This window comes from Nomascus leucogenys, chromosome 17 (assembly GCF_006542625.1).
Source record: "Nomascus leucogenys isolate Asia chromosome 17, Asia_NLE_v1, whole genome shotgun sequence".
NCBI classification, from domain to species: Eukaryota; Metazoa; Chordata; class Mammalia; order Primates; family Hylobatidae; genus Nomascus; species Nomascus leucogenys.
The window spans coordinates 47,772,187-47,797,764 of NC_044397.1; the positions used below are offsets into that span (position 1 = coordinate 47,772,187).

Sequence of the window (25,578 nt, forward strand, 5' to 3'; positions counted from 1 at the left end):
TTCTGTGATAAAAAATAAGTAATGTGTGGTTTGGCTTTGATTTTCTCAACTCATCCCTCAGCTACTTTTTCCAAATTATTCTATGTCCTTTTCAAATGCTCCTGCAATTTCTTTCTTTTTCTTCTTCTTCTTTTTTTTTTCTTTTGAGACAGGGTCTGACTCTATAACCCAGGCTAGAGTGCAGTTGTGTAACGAATCATGGATTACTGCAGCCTTGACTTTCTAGGCTCAAGTAATCCTCCTACCTCTGCTATCTCAGGAGCTGGAACTACAGGCATACCTCATCATGCCTGGCTAATTTTTTTAAAAAAATTTTTATGGAGACAGGATCTTACTATGTTGCCCAGGCTGCACTTGAGCTCCTGAGTGCAAGTGATTCTCCCATCTCAGAATGCCAAAGTGCTAGGATTACAGGTGTGAGCCACCATGTGTTTCCTTAAAATTATTTATTTATTTATTTTCACCCAGGCTGGAGTGCAGTGGCATGATCTCGGCTCACTGCAACCTCTGCCCGCCAGGTTCAAGAGATTTTCCTGCCTCAGCCTCCCAACTAGCTGGGACTACAGATGTCCACCACCAAGCTCGGCTAATTTTTTTTGTATTTTCAGTAGAGACGGGGTTTCACCATGTTGGTCAGGCTGGGTCTCGAATTCCTGACCTTGTGATCTGCCTGCCTCGGCCTCCCAAAGTGCTGGAATTACAAGTGTGAACCACCATGCCCAGCCATTTTAAGATTATTCTAATAATAAATAGCACTATATGGGCACAAATCTAAAAGAAATCTGACTTCTATTTTAGAAATGTCACTCTCCAGGATTTCAGGGATCACACGGAGTTGATCCTGAGTCCCAGCCCAGCCACTTAGTAGCTGTGGGTCTTTGGACAATTTATTGATGTGGAAGAGTTCTATAAACTACATACGCAAAAAAAGGCAGAATGATGCTGATTGCAAAAATGGTAGCAATTTTTTTTTTTTTTTTTTTTTTTTTTTTTTTTTTTTGAGACGGAGTCTAGCTCTGTCACCCAGGCTGGAGTGCAGCGGCGCGATCTCGGCTCACTGCAAGCTCCGCCTCCCGGGTTCACGCCATTCTCCTGCCTCAGCCTCTCCAAGTAGCTGGGACTACAGGCGCCTGCCACCACGCCCGGCTAATTTTTTGTATTTTTAGTAGAGACGGGGTTTCACCATGGTCTCGATCTCCTGACCTCGTGATCCGTCCGCCTCGGCCTCCCAAAGTGCTGGGATTACAAGCGTGAGCCACCGCGCCCAGTGCAATTTTTTATCCCTCCTGTATCCATGCCCATTGCCAGGTGCTTTTACAGCTGTTCCCATTGAGATCCAGAATCTGTTTTCCAATCCCTGGATCTGGCTGGCCTTATTTGCTAATGGCAGTGGAAACCCATGAACATGACAATGTGCTAGTTTGAGGCGTAGGCTCAAAAGGTCTTGAATGCTTCCGTTTTTCTTTCAGAATGCTGCCATCTCCATGAAAAAAAGCCCACGTAAGCCAGACAAGATACCATGGGGAGGAGAAGCAAGTTGCCTCTGTTGACAGCCCCAGAAGCAGAAGCTCACTCCTAGAAGCATAGCTGCTTAGTCAACAAGCAGCTGATAATACATGTCTGAAAGAGCTCAGTTGAGACCAGAAGAATGGTCCCACTGAGCCCAGCCTAAATGCCTGACCATCTCAATTATGATGCTAATAAGTTTTGGATGGTTTGTTACACTGTAACAGCTAACTAATACATGCACCCAGTGTGGATAAGATGCCAGGCTTTAATGACAGGCTGATTACTAGTTACCTTCTAATAGTGGGCACCCTGAAAGTACTAATTTTTTCCCCCTGATTTAAAGTTGAATGTCTTGTAAGATAATGTTGAGAAATGTGGAAATACATGTGGACATGTATACATGTGATTGGTGATTATACTCACACAGCACCACATACAACAGGAGAAAACAGAAAACCACAGCCTGACCATTAGGGCCGAGGCCAAATAGCAATATGAGTTTGCCTTTTTCTACTTTCTCTGTTTCTAAACATTGGAGGTCTATACTGTGTACAGATCTAAAGACATAGAGTTTTCTTATCCTGTGACCTCATCATTCTTTGTTCACTGTCTAATCTCTTGAAGAAAGATGAGCAACTGGTGGCCAGCAGTGCTTGTAACCTCAGTACCTGAGGTAATTTTATTCCTGCTGTCCTCTGCTCTTTTTATGGCCACTATCTGTTTCATCCTTGGAACTGAAGAGAGATGTTGGTAGGGAGAGGCTCTTGCCTCACCTTTGGCAGAAAAGGGATGTTCAGGCCCTTCAACCCCCTGACGTCAGAGCTGCACTTCAATGTGGTGGCTATTGGCCATGTGTGGCTACAGGATGCCTGGAATATGGCTGGTCTGAACTGCGATGTGCTAGAAAGGCAAAATACAGAGTTAGATTTAAAGATTTAGTTCCAAGAATATACACACTACATTAATAATTATATATTGCTCATATACTAAAATAATATTTTGGATATATTGGGTTATTAAATGGTTAGAATGAATTTCACCTGTTTCTTCTTTCTTCTTAACTACTAGAAAATTTAGAATTCACACATGGCTCACATTTTATTTCAGAGGGTTGCCTTACAAGGCAAATGCCGTCTGAGGAGGGCCTGGGTCAGCTCAGGGAGGAAGCTCTGCCTGAAAAGGCTTAGGGTTCACTCTACATTCAGCCCAGCATCTGGCCCTAGGGGGTGGGGCCCTAAACATTATCCAATCAGGGACGCTGGGCTGGGACCCGTCCAATCAGGCACTCAGTTAGAGCAGACAGGACGGCTTCCGGGTTTGGCGGGGCCTTTGTCTCTGGCTGCAGCCGGAGCTCCTGGTGTAGTCTTCACTGCTCTGCGTCTTCTGCTCTTAGAGGCCCAGCCTCTGTGGCCCCGTTACCTGCAGGTATTGGGAGATTCACAGCTAAGACGCCAGGAAGCCCTGGAAGCCTAGAAATGGTGAGAGTGCCGGGTCCGACATCCCGAGAGAGGGGGCGGGGCTGGTTGGAACTGGTGGGAAGTGGCTGTGCCGGGACTCTGGCCTCCCCGCAGTTGGCTCCAAAATCCGCGGCCCCGAGTTCTCCTTGGCGCAGCTCGGCCCTCAGTCCCCTTCAGCCATAGGATGGCGGCCGGGCTGACAGCTTGGACCCCGGGCGTCCTGTCTCCTCCCTGCGCAGTGACTGTGCCTTGGCCTGGAGTCCTCTGTGGGCAGCTCTGCCCCCACTGCCGCATCTCTCCCCGATTGTGCAGGGACCACGGGACGGTCGTCGGGGAGAATACTGACTCGGGGTGCAGAGTTCATGAACGGGAAGAGCTTTGGTCTGTGGGGTTTCCGGTCCCCCTTTTTTTTCTATTAAAAATTTGTGGAAGTCTCCGCAAAAATATTAAAGAATTTAATTAAAGAGTAATTCAGGAATTGTAGAGCACCAAGCTATGTTTTGTAGTTTGTGGTTTATGGAAGAGGTTTGAAGAAAACACTTTTATAACGTGCATGATAAAGGAAAGCAAATTCAATAATTGGTTAGGTAAAGTTATGTAGTTTCTTAACTTGTACGATCAAGGTGGAAATTTCCTGGTCATGTAATGAGAGGTTAATTGGCAGTTTATAGTTGGTTAAGCCTGAGTTTTATTTTCCCCCAATGTAATACTTTAGAAAAAAAGCATTCGAGTTAGATTTTTTTGAAAGTAGCAACCCTAGGACTGGAGCCACCTCAGTCTAATTGCCTGCCACTTAATTATTTTCACACTCCACCAGGCACTGATTTTCCCCTGCATTTTTCACTTCTGTCTCAAGCAGGGTCTCAAGACTCCTCCCCATTTCCCATTCCTCCAGCCTAACTCCGGCTTGCAGTAAAATACTAAATTTCCAGTTCCTTCTGATATTCCCAAATGCCAATTTCCCCTCCCTAATTCACGTTATCAACTGTTTGTCCTTTAATGTACACTTTAGTGTACATTTTAGGTACCATATTTTAATTACTCATTTTTTGACGAAGCATTGGCTGGCATTTAAAAAAGATTTGTTTTCTGTTTGTAAATATTTCCCAAGAGAAGAAAGAGTAATCCCCTGACACTGTATTGTAAAAAATGTTCTGTGCCTCCTTTCCTTTTATTGCCTCTAGGCACAGAAACCTTATCAGAATATTTTTGGGTCGGGGTTTCCCTTTGGAAACTTTGTAAGGTAATGTGTCCTCAGCCACCCTTCAGTTTTTTCCCTGGTTCTGGGTTTCAGTACTATCTGGGGATAAATCAAGATATCCACTGTGGCTGTGTATGCTAGAATGTCTAGTAAATTTCAGCTCCTGGCCTGGAATGAAACTTCGCATATCTGGGAATGGGAGACAGGACAGCCTGAAGTTGGAGTGTAGCCTCTCAAGGGAGCAGGTGGATGCCCTGGGGCTGAGAGGAGTCTCCTGGGGTACTCTTCCTTTGAAAAGCAAACCCTTAGAGAAGTTAAGATTGTCTTCAAGCAACCCGGCTTCCATTTCTCGAAGACACATTGCTGGTCAGCCAATCAGATGGTGGTATTGAGGGAAAAACACAAATAATTACTGCCACCTGGATTCTCCAAGAATTGTGAAAGAGAAAAATAGTATCCCAAAAGACAAAAAAAAAAAAAATCAAACCTGGCCCCAGTGAGATGGTGCAACAACTTGCAAAGTGAAATGCACTTTGGGGCACTCACTGGGGCCTAGTACAGTGTCTCTGGAGAGGGTGGTCACTGAGCACTTAAGTGAGCAGGATGGGAGTGGGAGAATCTCTCAAGGGATTGGGTGGCCTGACTTGACACATGAGTCAGACACGCCTGTTTTTTAATGAGCACCGCCGCTCCCTGGGTTCGTCACCTTGAAAAGATTTTTTCACTTATTTTGACTACAGTTTTTTAACTGTAACTTGCATTTTATTAGTAGGGCTTAAAAGGTAAGAAAATATTTACAAAGGGCATAAAAGAGGTGGGGCTCAGAAGAAAATCAATATCTAATCCTATATTCCATTCTTAAGAATACTCATTTAAGGAAGACTCTGTCTCAAAAACAAAAACAAAACTCATTTACCTTTTTCTTTCTCAGACCGAGTTTAGAAATTTTCTCAGGTGTGTATTTTTATTTTTGGTTTTGTTTTATTTTGTTTTGAGACGGAGTTTTGCTCTTGTGGCCCAGGCTGGAGTGCAATGGCTCAGTATCAGCTCACTGAAACCTGTGCCTTCCGGGTTCAAGCGATTCTCCTACCTCAGCCTCCCAAGTAGCTGGGATTACTGGCATGCGCCACCATGCACCAGCTAATTTTTTGTATTTTTAGTGGAGATAGGGTTTTTCCATGTTGGTCAGGCTGGTCTTGAACTCCCCGCCTCAGGTGATCTGCCCGATCTGCCCGCCTTAGCCTCCCAAAGTGCTGGGATTACAGGCGTGAGCTACCGCGCCCATCCAGGTGTGTTTTTTTAATGACTAGGTGACATCCAACAGAATTCCAAGGCTTAGTTTTTAGAGTGCTACAAAGGAAAAGAATAGGGAAAATCTGTCTTCCATTTTGGCTGTAGAAAATGAATACATTTCCATAAGAAAATGTGGTAGATAATTGGTGAGTTACATCATGAAAACATCAGTTCCTCTTTTTGCAGGGTGCATTTGTTACAGGGAATACCTCTGTTCTATACTCTATCATCTTGATATGTGATGTTAATGCTAAATTTTATGAGAGGAAACTTGGTATCTCCTAGAAGTGCTCCCATATGACTAATTGTTTATACATGATTTTTAATGGAGATAATAATATATTGTCTTAAAGGAATAAATGCTTTTGTATTTGTTATTGAGGTATGATATGTAAGTACCTTAAAATTTCCTTCCCTTATATAAACAATGTGTTTGAGTAATTTTTCTGAATTTTTCAGTTTCAAAAACCAAGTGAATAACTCTGACATGGAAATTAAAGCTTGTGCCCAGTGACCCCAAGCTAATGCTAATATTGAGCCTGCAAAAAGGGGGGAGGTTCTTTCTTTCTTTTTCTTTTTTCTTGGCAGAGCCTTGCTCTGTTGCCCAGGCTGGAGTGCAGTGGTGAGATCTTGGATCACTGCAGCCTCTGCCTCCTGGTTCCAGCAATTCTGTTGCCTCAGCCTCCCAGGTAGCTGGGATTACAGGCAGGTGCCACCACACCGAGCTAATTTTTGTATTTTTAGTAGAGATGAGGTTTCACCATGTTATCCAGGCTGGTCTCGAACTCCTGACCTCAGGTGATCCTTGGTATTCCAAAATGTTGGGGTTACAGGTGTGAGCCACTGCGCCCAGCCGGGGAGGGAGGGTATTAAAGGCCCAGTCCGTTCTTTCCAGGAAACCTTCCCTGCAGATGTCTCAGCCTGCTCACTCTAGCCATGGAAGAAGCCTTTATACTGAGAGAAGCTACAGAGCCGTGGAAAGCTGGGGACCCACAGGCAGATGCAGTTAACATTAAGATGGAATGGGATTGCGAGGGTCTTACTGAAGATGAAATTGTTACTGTTTTGAGGCAGTTTCTAGACTTTGTAAAATGAGCTAAATTAGGTTTATGTAAAAAAAAATTGAATTCTAAAAGAGTTGCAACAGAAGGAAGCACCAACTATAAAAGTTTTAAGGATTGCAAAGTTTAAACAGATAAAGGCTTTCTTTCTTAGGGAGGAGCAAAAAAGATTAGGTCAGAGGGGAATAGCAAATGGAGGATGAAAAAAATCAGATTTTAGATCAGAAATCGTTTTAGGAGGAACATAAAATGGGGTTGTATGTTGGCTCAGACTGAGAGTAGCTCAAAGTTCAGGAGCCTGTGGAAAGGAGATAAACTTAAGTAAAGTTTGATTAAGAAGTATTTTAGGCTGGGCACGATGGCTCACGCCTGTAATCCCAGCACTTTGGGAGGCCAAGGCGGGTGGATCACTTGAGGTCGGGAGTTCGAGAACAACCTGGCCAACATGACGAAACCCCTTCTCTACTAAAAAAAAAAAAGAAAAATTAGCCAGGCATGGTTGCATGTGCCTGTTATCCCACCTACTGTGGAGGTTGAGGCAGGAGAATTGCTTGAACCTTGGAGGCAGAGGTTTCAGTGACCCAAGATTGTGCCACTACACTCTAGTCTGGGCGACAGAGTGAGACTCCATCTCAAAAAGCAAACAAACAAAAAAGCATTTTATTTTGACCACTGAAGACAAATTTAGCTAATTTTTTAATACAAAAAAGAAGAAAATGTGCAGAGTCAGTGTCTGGTTATGTGATAAGTCGGACAAGAGAGCACCATCTAAGTCATAATGGAAGGATGTTTCTTTCCATAAACTGTTCCTGGAGAACACAAAGGATAGAGAATTTTATTAACGCTATTTACCAGGATTATCTATGTGCTTCATCTTTCCCCACGTCTTTTCTTTGTCCTATACATTTCTTCCACTTGAGTTTTCTGGGTTGTATTTTGTATAATAAATGGGTAAACATAACTACAATGTTTTGCTGAGTTCTGTGAGTTCAAATTATTGAACTTGAGAGATTTATGGGAGTCCTGAATTTTTAAACAGTAGCTCAAAAGCATGGATGGACCCATAGGGTTTGTGACTGGCATCTGCAGTGAAGACAGTGTTGTGAGATTGAGCCCTGGATCAGGGTCTGTGCTGACTCTTGAGTGGGGTCATAATTCAAATTTTAGACAATGTGTTGGTTTTGAAGAATTGCTTGGTGTTCAGCAAACATTACAATTTTGGTGCCAGAAGAAAGACATCTCAGAGGCCTGGCCTGGAATGGAACTCTGGGTATCTGGAAATGAGAGACTCTGCTCTCCTGTACGCAGGCTGTCACACTGCCCATTGTCCTGGGATTTGAGGTCTCCTCCCACTCCCACTGTGAGAGAGGACTGAAAACTTAGAGGAAAGGAGCTCTTATAACAGACCCCCTTTTCCCACCGCTGCCACCTCAGGATTTCCACCCACTCACAAACATACACACTAGACATTGATGTGTTCACACCCCTCCCAGGACTAGGCACCACCTTAGGAATTTCACCACAGCATTTTTCATCCTGGTGTTTCTTGCCAAAAACCAACAAAAGTGTCTACAAGTCTCCTGACATATTCCTATTCCCAGACACCGAACCTGCAGTAGCAGCCTGCTCTCTCCACCAATCTAGAGTTCTGGACCACCTGTTCATAATCTCATCTGCCTGCATGGACACAGAAATAAGTCAGAGGACAATCCCACCTGGGCCACTATCTGTAGCACAAACCAGTCCTTACACATACATTATGCTATCCCCCACCCAGGAATTTTTTATTTTTGGTTCAGGGGTACACATGCAGGTTTGTTATGTGGGTGAAATTGTGTCATGGGGGGCTTGGCATGCAGATTATTTTGTCACTGAGGTAGTAAGCATAGCACCAAACAGGTATTCTTTGATCCTTTTTGTCCTTTCACCCTCCACCCTAAACTAGGCCTCAGTGACTGTTGTTTCTCTCTTTGTGTCCATGTGTTCTTATTATTTAGCTCTTACTTAGAAATGAGAACATGCATTTGGTCTTCTGTTTCTGCATTAGTTCTATAAGGATAGTGGTCTCCAACGTTACAATTTTGGTGCCAGAAGAAAGACATCTCAGAGGCCTGGCCTGGAATGGAACTCTGGGTATCTGGAAATGAGAGACTCTGCTTTCCTATACGCAGGCTGTCACACTGCCCATTGTCCTGAGATTTGAGGTCTCCTCCCACTCCCACTGTGAGAGAGGACTGAAAACTTAGAGGAAAGGAGCTCTTATAACAGACCCCCTTTTCCCACCGCTGCCACCTCAGGATTTCCACCCACTCACAAACATACACACTAGACATTGATGTGTTCACACCCCTCCCAGGACTAGGCACCACCTTAGGAATTTCAAACGTTGGTCCATGTTTCTGCAAAGGACACAATCTTCTTTTTTATGGCCACACAGTATTCATTGTATTTATGTACCATATTTTGTTTTTATTAAATATTTTATTTTATTTTATTTTATTTTATTCATTTTTGGAGACAGGGTCTCACTCTGTCACCCAGGCTGAAGTGCAGTGATGTGATCTTGGCTCACTGCAGCCTCAATCTCCCTGGTGCAAACAATCCTTCTACCTCAGCCCCCCAAGTTGCTGGGACTGCAGGTGCATACAATTATGCCTGGCTAATTTTTCTTTTTGTACTTTTTGTAGAGATGTGGTTTTGCCACGTTGCCCAGGCTGGTTTCAAACTTATGACCTCAGGCAATCCACATGCCTTGGCCTATGAAAGTGCTGTGATTGGCCAGATGCACTGGCTCACACCTGTAATCCCAGCACTTTGGGAGGCCGAGGCGGCAGATGGCGAGGTCAGGAGATTGAGACCATCCTGGCTAACACAATGACACCCCATCTCTACTAAAAATACAAAAAATTAGCCGGGCGTGGTGGCAGGCGCCTGTAGTGCCAGCTACTCGGGAGGCTGAGGAAGGAGAATGGCATGAACCCAGGAGGCGGAGCTTGCAGTGAGCAGAGATGGTGCCACTGCACTCCAGCCTGGGCAACAGAGTGAGACTCCATCTCAAAAAAAAAAAAAACAAAGAAAGAAAGTGCTTTGATTACAGGCATGAGCCACCGTGCCATACCATACTTTCTTTATCCAGTCTACCATTGATAGGTGTTTATGGTGATTCCATGTCTTTGCTATTGTGAGTAGTGCTGCAGTGAACATGCATGTGTATGATAGAATAATTTATATTTTTTTGGGTATAAACCCAATTATGAGGTGCCTGGGTCAAATGGTAATTCTGTTTTTAGTTCTGTAATTGCCACAATTCTTTTCACAATGGTTGAATTAAGTTATACTCCTTACAGGCAGTGTATATGAGGCAGGAAATATAAAAGGAAAAACAAGTAAAGGGAAAACAAGTCCTTCCCTGATCAGTCTGACTCACTCCAAAGTCCTGCTGGAGCTATGATAATATTATCTGCAAGGCCAGGCAGGGACCCCGAAAGAATGGGCTCCAGGAGCAGGGATGAGAAAAACAAGTTCTCCTTATCAGTTTCCCCCTTTGAAATTCTTTCCCCATACCATTATTCTTTGTTCTGCTCTCACAACTATTTTTGTAACTATTTCTGCAAATTTGTAAAGATTGCATAAGTTCCTGTTTTTCTTTCTGTAGCACGGCAAGGTCACAAGACATGTTTAAGTAAGATAGGGTCATGTTACAAATCCTGTTGTAAAACCTGTCACAGTATGATTAACTGCCTTTGTTCTGCTTCTGTAAGACTGCTTTCCCGCCTCACAGGTTTCATGCCAAAAACCTGACCCGCCCCTGTTGGTTGCATGTATAAAAGTCAAGCCCTGTCTTTGTTCAGGGCTCAGCCTTTGGATGTTCATCTGCTGGACCAGTGGTCACCTAAATAAAATCCTCCTATTCCACCAAGTGGTGTCTCCAGCCTCCTGATTCCTGCAACATTTTGGTGAGCCAGCCAGGAGGGGAGACTACAGGTTTACTGTCTCTTTTGGCTGTGGGACTGGAGCCCCGGGCCGGGGAAGACCCATGACCCAAGGCACCATTGAGAGACCTTCAACCCGGAGGGGAGATTGGCTCTCCCACGACCCAGCGCCCCTCTCTGACAGTGCAATGGAACCTAAGGGGCTACAGGACGATTCTAGGACTTCACGCTACAGGACTGCAGTAAGATTTGGGCCCAAGGCAGGACCGGCCCCATAAGGATGGAAGGGGAGCCTGATCACCTCCTGGGGTGTACCTAGTAATCCAACTCAGGACGTGAGAGGGGCTGGCAAAGTCGGAAGAAACTTACACCCTAACTGACCCAGGACATGAGAGTGGCTCGCTAAGTTGGTTAAGAAAGGAAACTGGAAGTGGGGACGTGTGTGAATAAATGTGAAAGAGATGGTTCCAAAAGGAACCAACATGCTGAGTGACGTGTGTGGAGCCACAGGTCTCTTAGCATAGACTGTGCCATCTCAGTGAAGTGTGGAACCGACCGAGACTAGTGGCAAACATCCTTTGAGGCTATGGCATATGGCTTAGGGAGGCGCCCCACAATTTATAGATTGTGGTGGTCCGGGTTCAGGACTCATACGAACCCTCCATTAAAGCCAAGCAGTGTCTGAAATACTCCCGCAAGAGACACGGTCTAATCATTCTGAAGTGAAAGGAAGAGGGAATGGGTTGTGCCATAACTGGGAGGGAAGTCGTCGAAACCCATCCCATTAGAATGTATGTTAAGGAACTTTAAGTAAGATTATACAGGGGATTATGAGATCAAGTTGACCCCCCAGAGGTTGAGAACTCTCTGTGAAATAGAATGGCCCTCTTTCAATGTTGGATGGCTGGCCGAAGGAACTATAGATAGATAGGGAAAAAATTGGCCATGTATTTAAGGTGGTGACTGGGGTCGGAGGACAGCCAGGGCATCCAGACCAATTTCCTTATATCGACTCATGGCTAAATAAAGTTCAAACTTGACCTGCATGGCTGCAGCCTTGCCAGGCTTCTTCTTGCAAAACGCTCATAGCTCGAGACAAGCCTAAAGTAAAAGAAAAATTAGCTTCACTGTCAGCTAAAGAGACAAAAGGAAAGCCACAAGAAAAACCAGTTTTGCAGGAACCACCAGAGGAGATAGAAACCCCTCTTCCCTATGTGCCAATCTATCCCCCTTTACCAAGGACAGCCCCTGAGCAGCCAGACTCAGATGGTGACACACCCCAGGCTACACCTCAAAGGGGGAAGTCTGAGCCCCTGCCTCAGGAGGTCAAGAAGGAAAGTCAGGATGATCAATGAGGCCGCCTTCGATCTGGCCACACCAGAGTGTTGCAGATGCCCCTCCGTGAAACATGGGGACCTATCTGTTACAATGAACAAGGGCAGGTCCAAGCGGGGGCAACCGACTTTTATTTACCAGCCTTTTTCAACCACTGATCTCCTAAACTGGAAACACCATACTCCCTCCTACACGGAGAAGCCCCAAGCCCTCACAGATCTGATGGAGTCCATTTTTCAGACACAAAATCCAACTTGGCCAGATCGCAAACAGCTCCTCCTGACGCTGTTTAACACCGAGGAACGCTGAAGGGTGACCCAGGCAGGCCTTCACTGACTGGAACACAATGCACCAGAAGGCACACTTAATGTCCAGGCATATGCTCAGAGCCAATTCCCAGAAGCCAACCTACACTGGGACCCAAATGATGCAGCCCAATTACAGTACCTACAGAGGTACTGGGAGGCACTCCTACAAGGGCTAAAGGAAGGTGGGAAAAAGGCAGTCAACATGGGGAAAATCTTGGAAGTGCTGCAGGAGACTGATTAAAGTCCTAGTCTGTTTTATGAGAGACTCTGTAAAGCATTCTGGCTTTACACCCTATTTGACCCTGAGGCTACTGAGAACCAGCGCATGGTGAACGCAGCGTTTGTAGGGCAGGCCCAAGGAGACATCAGGCGAAAGCTGCAAAAGCTAGAAGGTTTCATGGGCATGAATGCCACTCAGCTTTTAGAAGTGGCCACCAAGGTGTACGTTAACCATAACCAGAAGACAAAGAGAGGCTGATTAGACTTAAGAAAAAGGCCAATCTGCTAGTGGCAGCCCTCACAGGAAGGGAAACTAGCATCGCAAGAGGGTGCGGACATAGCCACGGACATGGAGGGGTTCAGGCCAGGCAGATACCTGAAAGTCAGCCAAGACTATGTAGGAATCAATGTGCACAATGCAAAAAGAGGGGACACTGGAAAGGTGAATGTCCAGAGGGCAATGAAGAAAATGACAGAGACTATAAAACTGGAAAACTGCCAGCCAAGGGCTATCGTGTCCCAAGGGAGTCAGATACCCTCTTGATCAGGCTGGCAGGAACTGAAGAATATGAAGACTAGGCCAGACTGGGCTCCTTCTCTTTAGGCCCCCAGGAGCCCATGGTCACATTAGAAGTAGGGGGCCAGCTAATGAACTTTATGGTAGACACTGGACTGAACACTCGGTAGTGACCCAGCCCATAGGGCCATTATCCAAAGATCATACAACTATTATTGGGGCTACAGGGGTCCCAGAGAAGAGGCCCTTATGTCAGCCAAGGAGGTGTGTCATTGGAGGATGACAGGTCCAACACAAATTCCTGTATCTCCCCAATTATCCAGTGCCTCTACTAGGAAGAGACCTCCAAAAATTGCATGCACAGATTACCTTTGGGTCACAAGGAGATATTACTTTAAGCCTAACTCAACCGAAGACCACGGTGTTAACCTTCATCATCCCGCAGGCTGAGGAATGGAGACTGTACACGAAGTACAGGCACTGGTGCAGCCTTGTACGCAGGAGGAAGATAAATTATTATTTAAGCTAATTGATAAAATTCCTGGAGTATGGGCTGAAGACAACCCACCTGGGCTGGCTGTAAATCAGGCACTGGTAGTAGAATTAAAACCAGGAGCAACTCCAGTTCGGGTTTGTCAGTACCCACTTTCCCAAGAGGATATTTGGGGCGTTTATAAGCATTTAAAGTGGCTCTATGACCATGGGATCATAATCCAATGCCAGTCACCCTGGAACACTCTACTTTCGCTGGTACGAAAACCATTGCCTGGACCATGATCTGATGAGGATAGACCGGTGCAGGACTTGCATGCTGTAAACGAAGCCACAGTGACCATACATCCAGTAGTACCAAACCTGTATACTTTAATGGGACTTATTCTAGCAAGTGCCACCTGGTTTACAGTCCTGGACTTAAAGGATGCTTTCTTCTGTCTCTGCCTGGTAGCAGTCAGTCAGCCCATCTTTGCATTTTAATGGGACGATTCAGTTACGGGCATGGGGGGACAGCTCAACCTGGACTAGACTCCCACAAGGGTTCAAGAATTCTCCCACAATCTTTGGGGAAGCACTGGCCTCAGACCTCAAGGCATACACCCACAAAATGACAACTGTGCCTTGTTGCAGTACATAGACAACCTTCTTTTGGCAGCCACAACCCAAGAGGACTGTTACTGGGGAACCCAGGACCTCCTCCATCTCTTAAGGAAAGCAGGGTATAGGGTATCCAAAAAGAAGGCCCAAATTTGCCATGAAAAGGTTAAATATTTAGGCTTCATAGTAAGCCAAGGGGAATGCTGGCTTGGCCATGGATGAAAGCAAGCCGTTTGTGCACTTCCAACTCCAACCACCTGGCACCAAATAGGGGAATTCTTACGGGCAGCAGCGTTCTGCCATATCTGGATCCCAAATTTCTCACTTATGGCCAGGCCCTTATATGAAGCCACAAAGGAGGGTGAAAAGGAACCCCTCCTCTGAAAGGCTGACCAGGAGATGGTGTTTAAACAAAGCAAAGAAGCCCTAACTCAGGCTCCAGCCTTAGGACTGCCAGATACAACTAAGCCTTTCTTTCTATATGTCCATGAATTAAAGGGAATGGCTATAGGGGTCCTGTCTCAAGTCACAGGATCATGGCATTGCCCAGTGGTGTACTTATCCAAACAGTTGGACTCTGTGGTGCTAGGGTGGCCTCCTTGCTGTAAAGCACTAGCCGCTACTGCCCTATTGACACAAGAAGCTGACAAACGGACCCTGGGGCAACAACTGACCATCCAGGTACCACACTCGGTTATAACTTTAATGGATCAGAGAGAGCAGCATTGGTTATCAAACCCAAGGATGACTTGATACCAAGGGCTCCTATGTGAAAATCCCCGCATAACTTTAGAAACAGTGAACACCCTTAACCCAGCTACCCTGCTCCCAGTCGAACCGGGAATCACCATCCATGACTGTAGCAACAGTGGACGAGGTATTCTTCAGTCGAGGAGACCTTACAGACCAGCCCCTCAAGGACTCAGATGTAGAATACTTCACAGATGGAAGCAGTTTTGTGCTGGAAGGGATCTGCTGGGCTGGGTATGCAGTGTTGACCTTAGACTCAGTGGTGGAGGCTTAGCCTCTGCCTGCTGGAACATCAGCCCAGAAGGCAGAGCTAGCAGCCCTAACGAGGGTTCTCCAGCTGGCAGAAGACAAAAAGGTCAATGTTTACACGGATTCCAAATATGCTTTTGCCATACTGCATGTTCATGGAGCTATATATAAAGAAAGAGGACTCTTAACTGCCATGGGCAAAGAAATAGAAAGAATGAATTCTACAGCTCTTAGATGCTGTATGGGTCAGAGAAAGTAGCAGCTATGCAATGCAGGGGAGACCAGAAGGCAGGCACGTCAGAGGCAAAAGGAAACAAAAAGGCAGACAGGGAGGCAAAATGGGCAGCAATGGTTACACCTCATTTTAAAAAAGAAGCCTTAGCTATGCCCCTCCTCCCAGAGCCTCCCCTCCAGGAAGTCTCAAGTTACTCTCCGAATGAGAAGGCCTGTTTTGCCCAAAAAAACTGGAAAATATATTGAAGGAGGATGCTGGAAATTTTCTGATGGGAGATTGGCCATTCCCAAAATGGTGGCCCCCAGATTTGTAAAGCAATTCCATCACGGAACTCATATGGGAAAAACGGCACTAGAAACACTACTAGGACGCCATTTCTATGTGCCGCGACTCACTGCCACCACCCAAGCTGTTTGTGAACAATATTTAACCTGTGCCCAGAACAACCCATGACAAGGGCCCACTCGGCCCCCAGGAATTCAGGAAATAGGAACCATGCCCTGTGAAAACCTCCTTATGGACTTTACCAAGTTGCCCCAGGCAGGGAGCTATCGGTACATGTTAGTACTTTTCAGGATGGGCCGAGTCTTTCCGCACCAGAAGCAAGAACTCATGAGAAGTGACTAAAATACTATCAAGAAACATTATCCCCAGATTTGGACTGTCCCTCACTCTAGGGTCAGACAACGGACTGGCATTTCTAGCTGAAATAATTCAGGAACTAACACGACTGTTAAAAATAAAATGGAAATTACACACAGCCTACCGGCCGCAGAGCTCAGGAAAAGTAAAGTGCATGAACCGGACACTCAAACAGCTACTGAAGAAATATTGCCAAGAAACCCCTCTGAGATGGGATCAAGTCCTGCCCATGGTCCTCCTTCGAGTTAGGTGCACCCCCACCAAACAAACTGGGTATTCGTGCTATGAAATACTGTTCGGCCAGCCACCCCCAATCATAAGTCAAATTAAGGGTAATCTCAGTGAACTAGGGGAATTAACTTTAAGGAGGCAAATGCAGGCTTTAGGGACAGCCATGTGACGTGTCCATGGCTGGGTACAGGAAAGAATGCCTGTAAGCCTGATAGATCCAATACACCCCTTTAAACCCAGGGACTCTCTTTGGGTCAAAAAATAAAACTGAACCACTCTGGGACCCATATGGGATGGGCTCCATACTGTAATCTTGTCTATTCCCACTGTTGTTAAAGTTGCAGGAATTGTGCCTTGGATCCATCCATCCAGTCAGCTGAAACCATCAGCCCAGGACAAGTGGACCAGCCAACAGGACCTAGACCATGCAACCCAGCTGATCCTGCGACGGAACCAAGGTGCCAGTGAGATGACAACAGCCCTGCTCTGGTCACTCCGGAAGCTGACCAGTCCACGCACGGCTGAAGCTTGAGGAGACAACAGCCCTGCTCTAGTCACCCCGGAAGCTGACTAGTCTACGCACGGCCGAAGCTTGAGTCATCATCAGGGAAGTAAATGTGGTTAGAAATCTGAAGTCCAGTAATTTTCCTTGTAATATTGATTATTTTGCTATTAAGCTGTCACTTTGCTCAGCCTTCTGCCCCCGGGAAAAACCTTTTTCTGTCCATGCTGGGTATGAACATGCTACTCATCACTTTGTTCTTGCTACTCCCCTTATCCATGTTAAAAGGAGAACCCTGGGAGGGATGCCTCCACTGCACCCACACTACGTGGTCAGGGAACATCATGACTAAAACCCTGTTGTATCACACTTATTATGAGTGTGCTGGGACCTGCCTAGGAACTTGTACTCACAACCAGACGACCTACTCAGTCTGTGACCCAGGAAGGGGCCAGCCTTATGTGTGTTATGACCCTAAGTCTTCACCTGGGACCTGGTTTGAAATTCATGTCGGGTCAAAGGAAGGGGATCTTCTAAACCAAACCAAGGTCTTTCCCTCTGGCAAGGGTGTCATATCCTTATACTTTGATGTTTGCCAGATAGTATCCATGGGCTCACTCTTTCCCGTAATCTTCAGTTCCATGGAGTACTATAGTAGCTGCCATAAAAATAGATGTGCATCCCCTGCTTGTTCCACCAATTCCCCAGTAACAACTTGCTGGGACTGCACAACGTGGTCCACTAACCAACAATCACTAGGGCTAATTATGCTTACCAAAATACCATTAGAACCAGATTGTAAAACAAGCACTTGTAATTCTGTAAATCTTACCATCTTAGAGCCAGATCAGCCCATATGGACAACAGGTTTAAAAGCACCGCTAGGGGCACGAGTCAGCGGTAAAGAAATTGGGCCAGGAGCCTATGTCTATCTATATATAATAAAGAAAACTCGGACCCGCTCAACCCAACAGTTCCAAGTTTTTCAGTCATTCTATGAGCATGTTAACCAGAAATTTCCTGAGCCCCCTCCCTTGGCCAGAAACTTATTTGCCCAACTGGCTGAAAACATAGCCAGCAGCCTGCACGTCGCTTCATGTTATGTCTGTGGGGGAACGAACATGGGAGACCAATGGCCATGGGAAGCAAGGGAGCTAATGCCACAAGATAATTTCACTCTAACCGCCTCTTCCCTCGAACCTGCACTGTCAAGTCGGAGCATCTGGTTCTTAAAAACCTCCATTATTGGAAAATTCTGTATTGCTCGCTGGGGAAAGGCCTTTACAGACCCAGTAGGAGAGTTAACTTGCCTAGGACAACAATATTACAACGAGACACTAGGAAAGACTTTATGGAGGGGCAAAAGCAATAATTCTGAATCACCGCACCCAAGCCCATTCTCTCGTTTCCCATCTTTAAACCATTCTTGGTACGAACTTGAAGCTCCAAATACCTGGCAGGCGCCCTCTGGCCTCTACTGGATCTGTGGGCCACAGGCATATCGACAACTGCCAGCTAAATGGTCAGGGGCCTGTGTACTGGGGACAATTAGGCCATCCTTCTTCCTAATCCCCCTAAAACAGGGAGAAGCCTTAGGATACCCCATCTATGATGAAACTAAAAGGAAAAGCAAAAGAGGCATAACTATAGGAGATTGGAAGGACAATGAATGGCCTCCTGAAAGAATAATTCAATATTATGGCCCAGCTACCTGGGCAGAAGGTGGAATGTGGGGATACCGCACCCCAATTTACATGCTTAACCGCATTATAAGATTGCAGGCAGTACTAGAAATCATTACCAATGAAACTGCAGGGGCCTTGAATCTGCTTGCCCAGCAAGCCACAAAAATGAGAAATGCCATTTATCAAAATAGACTGGCCTTAGACTACCTCCTAGCCCAGGAAGAGGGAGTATGTGGAAAGTTCAACCTAACTAACTGCTGCCTGGAAATTGATGACAAAGGAAAGGTCATCGAAGAAATAACTACTAAAATCCAAAAGTTGGCCCACATCCCAGTTCAGACTTGGAAAGGATAGTCTCCAGATTCGCTCTTCAGAGATTGGTTCTCATCCCTTGGAGGATTTAAAACCGTAGTACAAATAGTTCTAGCCATATTGGGAGTTTGCCTTATACTCCCTTGTCTCTTACCTCTCATTGTCAAAAATATCCAAACAGCCATAGAGGCTCTTGTGGACAGACAGACTACCACACGACTAATGGCCCTAAGTATTAACCCCTGCCAAGAAAAGAGCTACTTCCTCTTGAAGAACTAAATGAAGATAGTGATGCTTTCTATTAAACTTTACTTATAAAAAGCATCAAAGGGGGGAATGAAGCAGGAAATATAAAAGGGAAAACAAGTCCTTTCCTGGCCAGTCTGACTCACTCCAAAGTCCTGCTGGAGCTATGATAATTATCTGCAAGGCCAGGCAGGGGCTCCGAAGGAATGGGCTCCAGGAGCAGGGATGAGAAAAACAAGTTCTTCTTATCAGTTTCCCCCTTTGAAATTCTCTCCCCATACCATTATTCTTTGTTCTGCTCTCACAACTATTTTTGTAACTATTTCTGCAAGTCTGTAAAGATTTTGTAAGTTTTTGTTTTTCTTTCTGTAGCATGGCAAGGTCACAAGACATGTTTAAGTAAGGTAGGCTCATGTTGCAAAGCCTGTTGTAAAACCTGTCACGGTATGATTAACTGCCTTTGTTCTGCTTCTGTAAGACGGCTTTCTCACCTCACAGGTTTTGTGCCAAAAACCTGACTTGCCCCTGCCTGATGCATGTATAAAAGTCAAGCCCTGTCTTTGTTCAGGACTCAGCCTTTGGATGTTAATCCGCTGGGCCGGTGGCCACCTAAATAAAATCTTCCTGTTCCACCCAGTGATCTCTCCAGCCTCCTGATTCCCACAACATATAAGCATTCCTTTTTCTCTGCAACCTAGCCCTCATCTGTCATTGACTTTTTAACAATAGGCATTCTGACTGGATGAGACGATATCTCATTGTGGTTTTTCTCTGCATTTTTCTAATAATTAACAATGTGAATTTTGTTTTCATATGCTTGTTAGCCACATGTATGTCTTCTTTTGAAAAGTATCTGTTCATGTTTTCGCTTACTTTTTAATTAGGTTTTAGGTTTTCTTGTTGCTATTGTTGTTGTTTTCTGAGACGGAGTCTTGCTCTGTCACCAGGCTGGAGTGCAGTGGCATGATCTCGATTCACTGCAACCTCTGCCTCCCAGGTTCAAGTGATTCTCCTGCTTCAGTCTCCTGAGTACCTGGGATCACAGGCGTGCGCCACAAAACCCAGCTAATTTTTGTATTTTTACTAGAGATGGGGTTTCACCATGTTGGCCAGGATGGTCTCGATCTCTTGACCTCGTGATCCATCCACCTCAGCCTCCAAAGTGCTGGGATTACAAGCGTGAGCCACTGCTCCTGGCTTCTTCTCCTTTTTTTTTTTTTTTTTTATAAATGTGTTTAAGTTTCTTATGGATGCTGGATATTAGACCTTTGTCAGAAGCATAGTTTGCAAATATTTTCTTCTAGTCTGTAGGTTGTCTGTTTACTCAGTTGATTGTTTCCATTGCTGCAAAATAGCTCTTTAATTAGGTCCCATTTGTCAATTTTTGCTTCTATTGCAATTGCTTTTGGTATCTTCATCATAAAATCTTTGCCAATTTTTATGTCTAGAATTTTCTAGGTTTTTTTCTAGATTATTTTCAGGTTTTATATATATATATAATTTTAAGTTCTATGTTTAAGTCTTCATCTTGAATTGATTTTTATATATAGTGTAAGGAAGGCATCCAGTTTCAATCTTCTACGTAGTGCTAGCTAGTTATTCCTGTCTCATTTATTAAATAGGGAATTGTTCCCTCATTGCTGTTGTCAGCTTTGTTGAAGATCAGATGGTTGCAGGTGTGTGGCATTGTGGCATTATTTATTGGCTATCTATTCTGTTTCTTGTTCTATGAGTCTTTTACATATATATGTGTGTGTGTGTATATGTGTGTGTGTGTGTGTGTGTGTGTGTATTGCCTTGGGTATTCGGGCTCTTTGTTGGTTCTATATGAATTTTAAAATAGTTGTTTTTAGTTCTGTTAAGAATGTTTTGGTAGTTTGATAGGAATGACATTAGATCTGTAAATTTCTTTTGGCAGTATGGCCATTTTAATGATATTGATCTTTTTTATCCATGAGCATAAAATAAATCTCCATTTATTTGTGTCATATATGATTTATTTAAGCAGTGTTTTGTAATTCTTATTGTAGAGGTCTTTCACCTCCCTGGTTAGCTGTATTTCTAGATGTTTTATTCTTTTTGTGGCAGTTGTGAAGGGGATTGTGTTTTTGATTTGGCTTTCAGCTTGGATGTTATTAATGTACAGGGATGCTACTAATTTTTGTACATTTGCTTTGTATTGTGAAATTTTGCTTCAGTTTTTCAGTTTAAGGAGCTTTTCTGTGGAGACTGTAGGGTTTTCTATATATAGAATTACGTCTGCAAAAAATGGGAAGTTTGACTTCCTTTCTTCCTATTTGGATGCCTTTTGTTTTGTCTCTTGTCTCATTGCTCTGGTGAGGACTGCCAATTCTATGTTGAATAGGAGTGGTGAGAGAAAACATCCTTGTCTTGTGCCAGTTTTCATGGAGAAATGCTTCCAGCTTGTGTCCATTCAGTGTGTTTGTTGTGGGTTTGTCATAGAGAACTCATTATTTTGAAGTATGTACCTTCTATGCCTAGTTTGTTGCAGTTTTTTAACGTGAAAGATGTTAAATTTTCTTGAAAGCTTTTTCTGCATCTATTGAGACAATCTGGTGGTTTTTATCCTTATTTTTGTTTTTGTAATGAATCACATATATTAATTTGTGTATGTCGAACCAGCCTCATATCCCAGGGATAAAGCCTACTTGATCATAGTGGATTTGCTTTTTGATGTGCTGTTGAATTTAATTTGCCAATATTTTGTTGAAGATTTTTGCATCAATGGTCATCAAGGATATTGGCCTAAAGTTTTCTTTTTTTATTATATCTATGTCAGGTTTTGGTGTCAGAATGATGGCATTCTTATATAATGAGTTGAAGGAGTGTTTTTTTCTCAATTTTTTGGAATAGTTTTAGAATGAATGGTACCAGCTCTTCTTTGTACATCTGGTAGAATTCAGTTGTGAATCTCTCTCATCCTGGGGTTTTTTTGGTTGCTGGCTATTCATTACTAATTCAGTTTTGGAGTTTGTTATTCATCTACTCAGAAATTCAATTTCTTTTTTGTTCAGTCTTGGGAGGATATATTTGTCCACGAATTTACTATTTTTTTTTTTTTGTCTTTTATTTTTTTTTCCTTTTTTTGGAGAACGGGGTCTCACTATGTTGCCCAGGCAGGTCTCGAACTCCTGGGCTCAAGCTGTCCTCCCGCCTCTTGCCTCACTGAGAGCTGGGATTACAGGCATGAGCCACCGCACCTGGCTGAATTTACTATTTCAGATTTTTTAGTTTGTGTTCATAGAAGTGTTTATAGTAGACTTCAACAGTTATTTGTATCCTTGTGGGGTCAGGGTTAATGTTCCTTTTGTCATTTCTAATTGTGTTTATTTGAGTCTTTTTTCTTTATGAATCTGGCTAGTGGTTTATTTAGCTTATTAACTTTTTCCAAAGATTTAACTCCTGGATTTCTTGATCTTTTGTGTAGTTTTTCACATCTAAATCTCCTTCAGTACAGATCAGATTAGTTATTTTTTGCCCTCTGCTAGTTAGGGATTGGTTTTGTCTTGCATCTCTCATTTTATTTATGATATTAGGTTGTTAAGATCTTTTTAACTTTTTTATGTGAGCATTTAGTGCTATAAATTCTTCTTTTAACACTGCCTTAGCTGTGTTGCAGAGATTCTGGTATGTTGTACTTTGTTCTCATTTGTTTCAAAGAACTTTTTGATTTCTGCCATAATTTTATTATTTACCCAAAAGTTATTCAGATGCAGGTTGTTTAATTTCCACATAATTGTATGGTTTCAAGTGGTTTTCTTTGTATTGATTTATATTTTTATCAAGTTGTGGTCAGAGTGTGTGGTTGGTATAATTTTGGGATGTTTGAATTTGGTGATGATTGTTTTATTTCTGATTGTGTGGTCAATTTTAGAGTATGGGCCACGTGGTGATGAGAAGAATGTATATTATATTGCTTTTAGATGGAGAGTTTTGTAGATGTCTATTACGATTATTTGGTCAAGTATTGAGTTTGGGTCCTAATATCTTTGTTAATTTTCTGCCTCAAAAATGTGTATAATAGTGTCTGTGGGGTGTTGTAGTCTCCCAAAATTAGTCTGTCAGAATCTAAATATCTTTATAAATCTCTTAGAACTTGTCTTATTCATGTGTACCTGTGAAAGAAAATTAAATCTTCAGAGCCCAAACTCATTAAACCAAAAAGAAAAGTTAGGCTGGGAACTGGGTCAAACAAACCCACCTATCCTTTTGGTTCTTAAATAAGATGGCTACAAGATGAAAAGTTACATGACTCCCTCATATTTTGCCCACAAGAAAATTTCTAGTGAGCTGCAAGATCTTTACCCTAAGGTGTTTCTGTTAAAATTATACCATGGAAATGTTAATTGATGGCTTATCTTTACAGGTTCCACCAGACACAAATGCATATCTGATTGTTCCCCTCCCCATTTTGTCTATGTTATCTTATGTAAAAATGCAGATTACCTGCATTTTTCATCTGCCCCATTTGTCTGTGTCATCTTATGTTTAAAAAAATGCAGATTCACTGACAGACAATGACATGAATGACTGTTTTTCCCTACCTCCCTCTTACATAACAGTTTTGTACTTCTCAGTATCTCATCCTTTCTCCTTTAAATTTGGAGCCCCCAAAATTTTCTTGGGAGAAAGACATAGGCCTTTTTCCTGGCTGTGCATTCTTAACTTTGGGAAAAAAGCCTCCTAAAAGGATTGAGACTTTTCTTGTCATTTTTCTTGATTGATACACCCATGGATTTTTTTTTGTAACACCTTTCTTTCTTCTGCTTTTTTTCCCATAAACATTTCTCAAGTGCACATGGCATGCAAAATTAAGATGTCCAATAGTTCAAAAACATGTCCAGAGACCTGGCTGTTATAGTGGAAAATACGAATTAGAAATAAAAAGCTTTATTCTCCACATGAAAAAAGGGAGGATATTTTCTTTCTTCCTTCCTTTTTTTTTTTTTTTTTTTCTGAGACAGAGTCTCGCCTGGTTGCCCAGGCTGGAGCGCAATGGCACGATCTGGCTCACGGCAACCTCCACCTCCTGGGTTCAAGCGTACTCAGCCTCCCGAGTAGCTGGGGTTACAGGCACACACCACCACACCTGGTTAATTTTTTGTATCTTTAGTAGAGATGGGGTTTCACCACGTTGGCCAGGCTGGCCTTAAACTCCTGACCTCATGATTCACCCACCTCAGCCTCCCAAAGTGCTGGGATTACAGGCGTTAGCTACCGCACCCTGCCAGGAGTATATTTTCTTAATTTATTTTTCCTTAAAGCATTTAAATTTTATGTATATTTTTTCTCTGTTGTTTGAAAGATATGTAAATCATATTAACAGTTAAACCTTTTGTCACTGTTTTTGACTTGGGATTATCTTTGTCTAGGACCTCAGGTTCATTGCTTTGGCAAAGGTTTATTTTCCCCATTTGTTTTCTTTTCAGGTAGACACAGATTTGTTTAGATTAAAGTTTGTTTTAAGAGCACACAAAAGTTGAGCATGAAGATAGGATTAAATTCAGCAATAAAAAATGATAAAGACAAAAAGATACTAAGTTCCTTTGATAGAATACAGATTATCCAAGGTAATCAGGTAATATTTGCAGGCCAAAGTACTTTTATTGCAAAAGCATGATTCAATGTATGAACTGAACAGTGAAGTCTGTAGTTGTGCTTTGGTTTATATTTATTGAGTACAATTAGCATAGTTATATGTAGTGTTTGTAGACAAACTGCATTCATATAAACAGTATTTTATACACTAGTGTGAATATAACACTACAATATTTACTCTGAATTAATCCCTTAGTCATTTTAATAATGTTATATTCAGCCGGGCATGGTGGCTCATGTCTGTAATCCCTGCACTTTGGGATGCCAAGGTGGGTGGATCACCTGAGGTCATGAGTTCAAGACCAGCCTTGCCAACATGGCGAAACTCCACCTCTACTAAAAAATACAAAAATTAGCCGGGCGTGGTGGCACGTGCCAGTAATCCCAGCTACTTGGGAGGCTGAGGCATGTGAATCGCTTGAACCTGGGAGGTGGAGGTTGCAGTGGGCCGAGATTGCACCACTGCACTCCAGCCTGGGCAATAGAGCGAGACTCTCTTTCAAAACAAAAAAACAAACAAAAAATAATGTTATATTCATACTTTTGAAATATAAACTTTTAATTGAATTATGGTTGTAGACAATTTTTTAAAATCCTATGTACATTATGACTAATACAATATTTATACTTAGATATTTATATCTAATATCCAAAGGAAATTTACTACCAAACTATTACAGTAGTATTAGTATGACATGCTTACTAATTTATCCAGTAGAGTTCATTATAGGTAAGCATGATTTTAGTGTCTATCATTTCACTAAATTGGAATGCTGCTATTACAGGAAAAGTAAACAAGAATGATTTGGCCACCCGAAAACCATAATAGCTCTACAGTTCACCATGATGCAAACTCAAATGTATTCCACTATATGAATGAAGTAATATTCTAATTCTTCATCAGAAAGTTATGGTGGTGGGAGGTCCAGGCAGGTGGATCATTTGAGGTCAGGAGTTCAAGACCAACCTGGCCAACATGGTGAAACTCTGTCTCTACTAAAAGTACAAAAATTAGTTGGGCGTGGTGGCACATGCCTGTAATCCCAGCTACTCCGGACGCTGAGGCATGAGAATCCCTTGAACCCTGGAGGTGAGGCTGCAGTGAGCTGAGATTGTACCACGACGCTCCAGCCTGGATGACAGAGCAAGACTCCGTCTCAAAAAAAAAAAAAAAAAGTGTTCT

The 25,578-nt window shown here is 43.3% G+C and overlaps 1 protein-coding gene across 1 annotated transcript; it reads left to right on the forward strand.

Annotated features, from left to right (window-relative positions):
* The first annotated feature begins 16,757 nt into the window (after window positions 1-16,757).
* On the forward strand, window positions 16,758-19,090 carry ERV3-1 (endogenous retrovirus group 3 member 1, envelope). The gene has a single exon (NM_001308194.1). The coding sequence runs from the start codon at window positions 16,758-16,760 to the stop codon at window positions 18,570-18,572; it is 1,815 nt and encodes a 604-aa protein (NP_001295123.1). The 3' UTR covers window positions 18,573-19,090.
* Window positions 19,091-25,578: the final 6,488 nt, after the last annotated feature.

What these genes read in the sequence shown, in the direction of transcription:
- ERV3-1 (NM_001308194.1), top strand. Translation starts at nt 16,758, where the DNA reads ATGCTGGGTATGAACATGCTACTCATCACTTTGTTCTTGCTACTCCCC.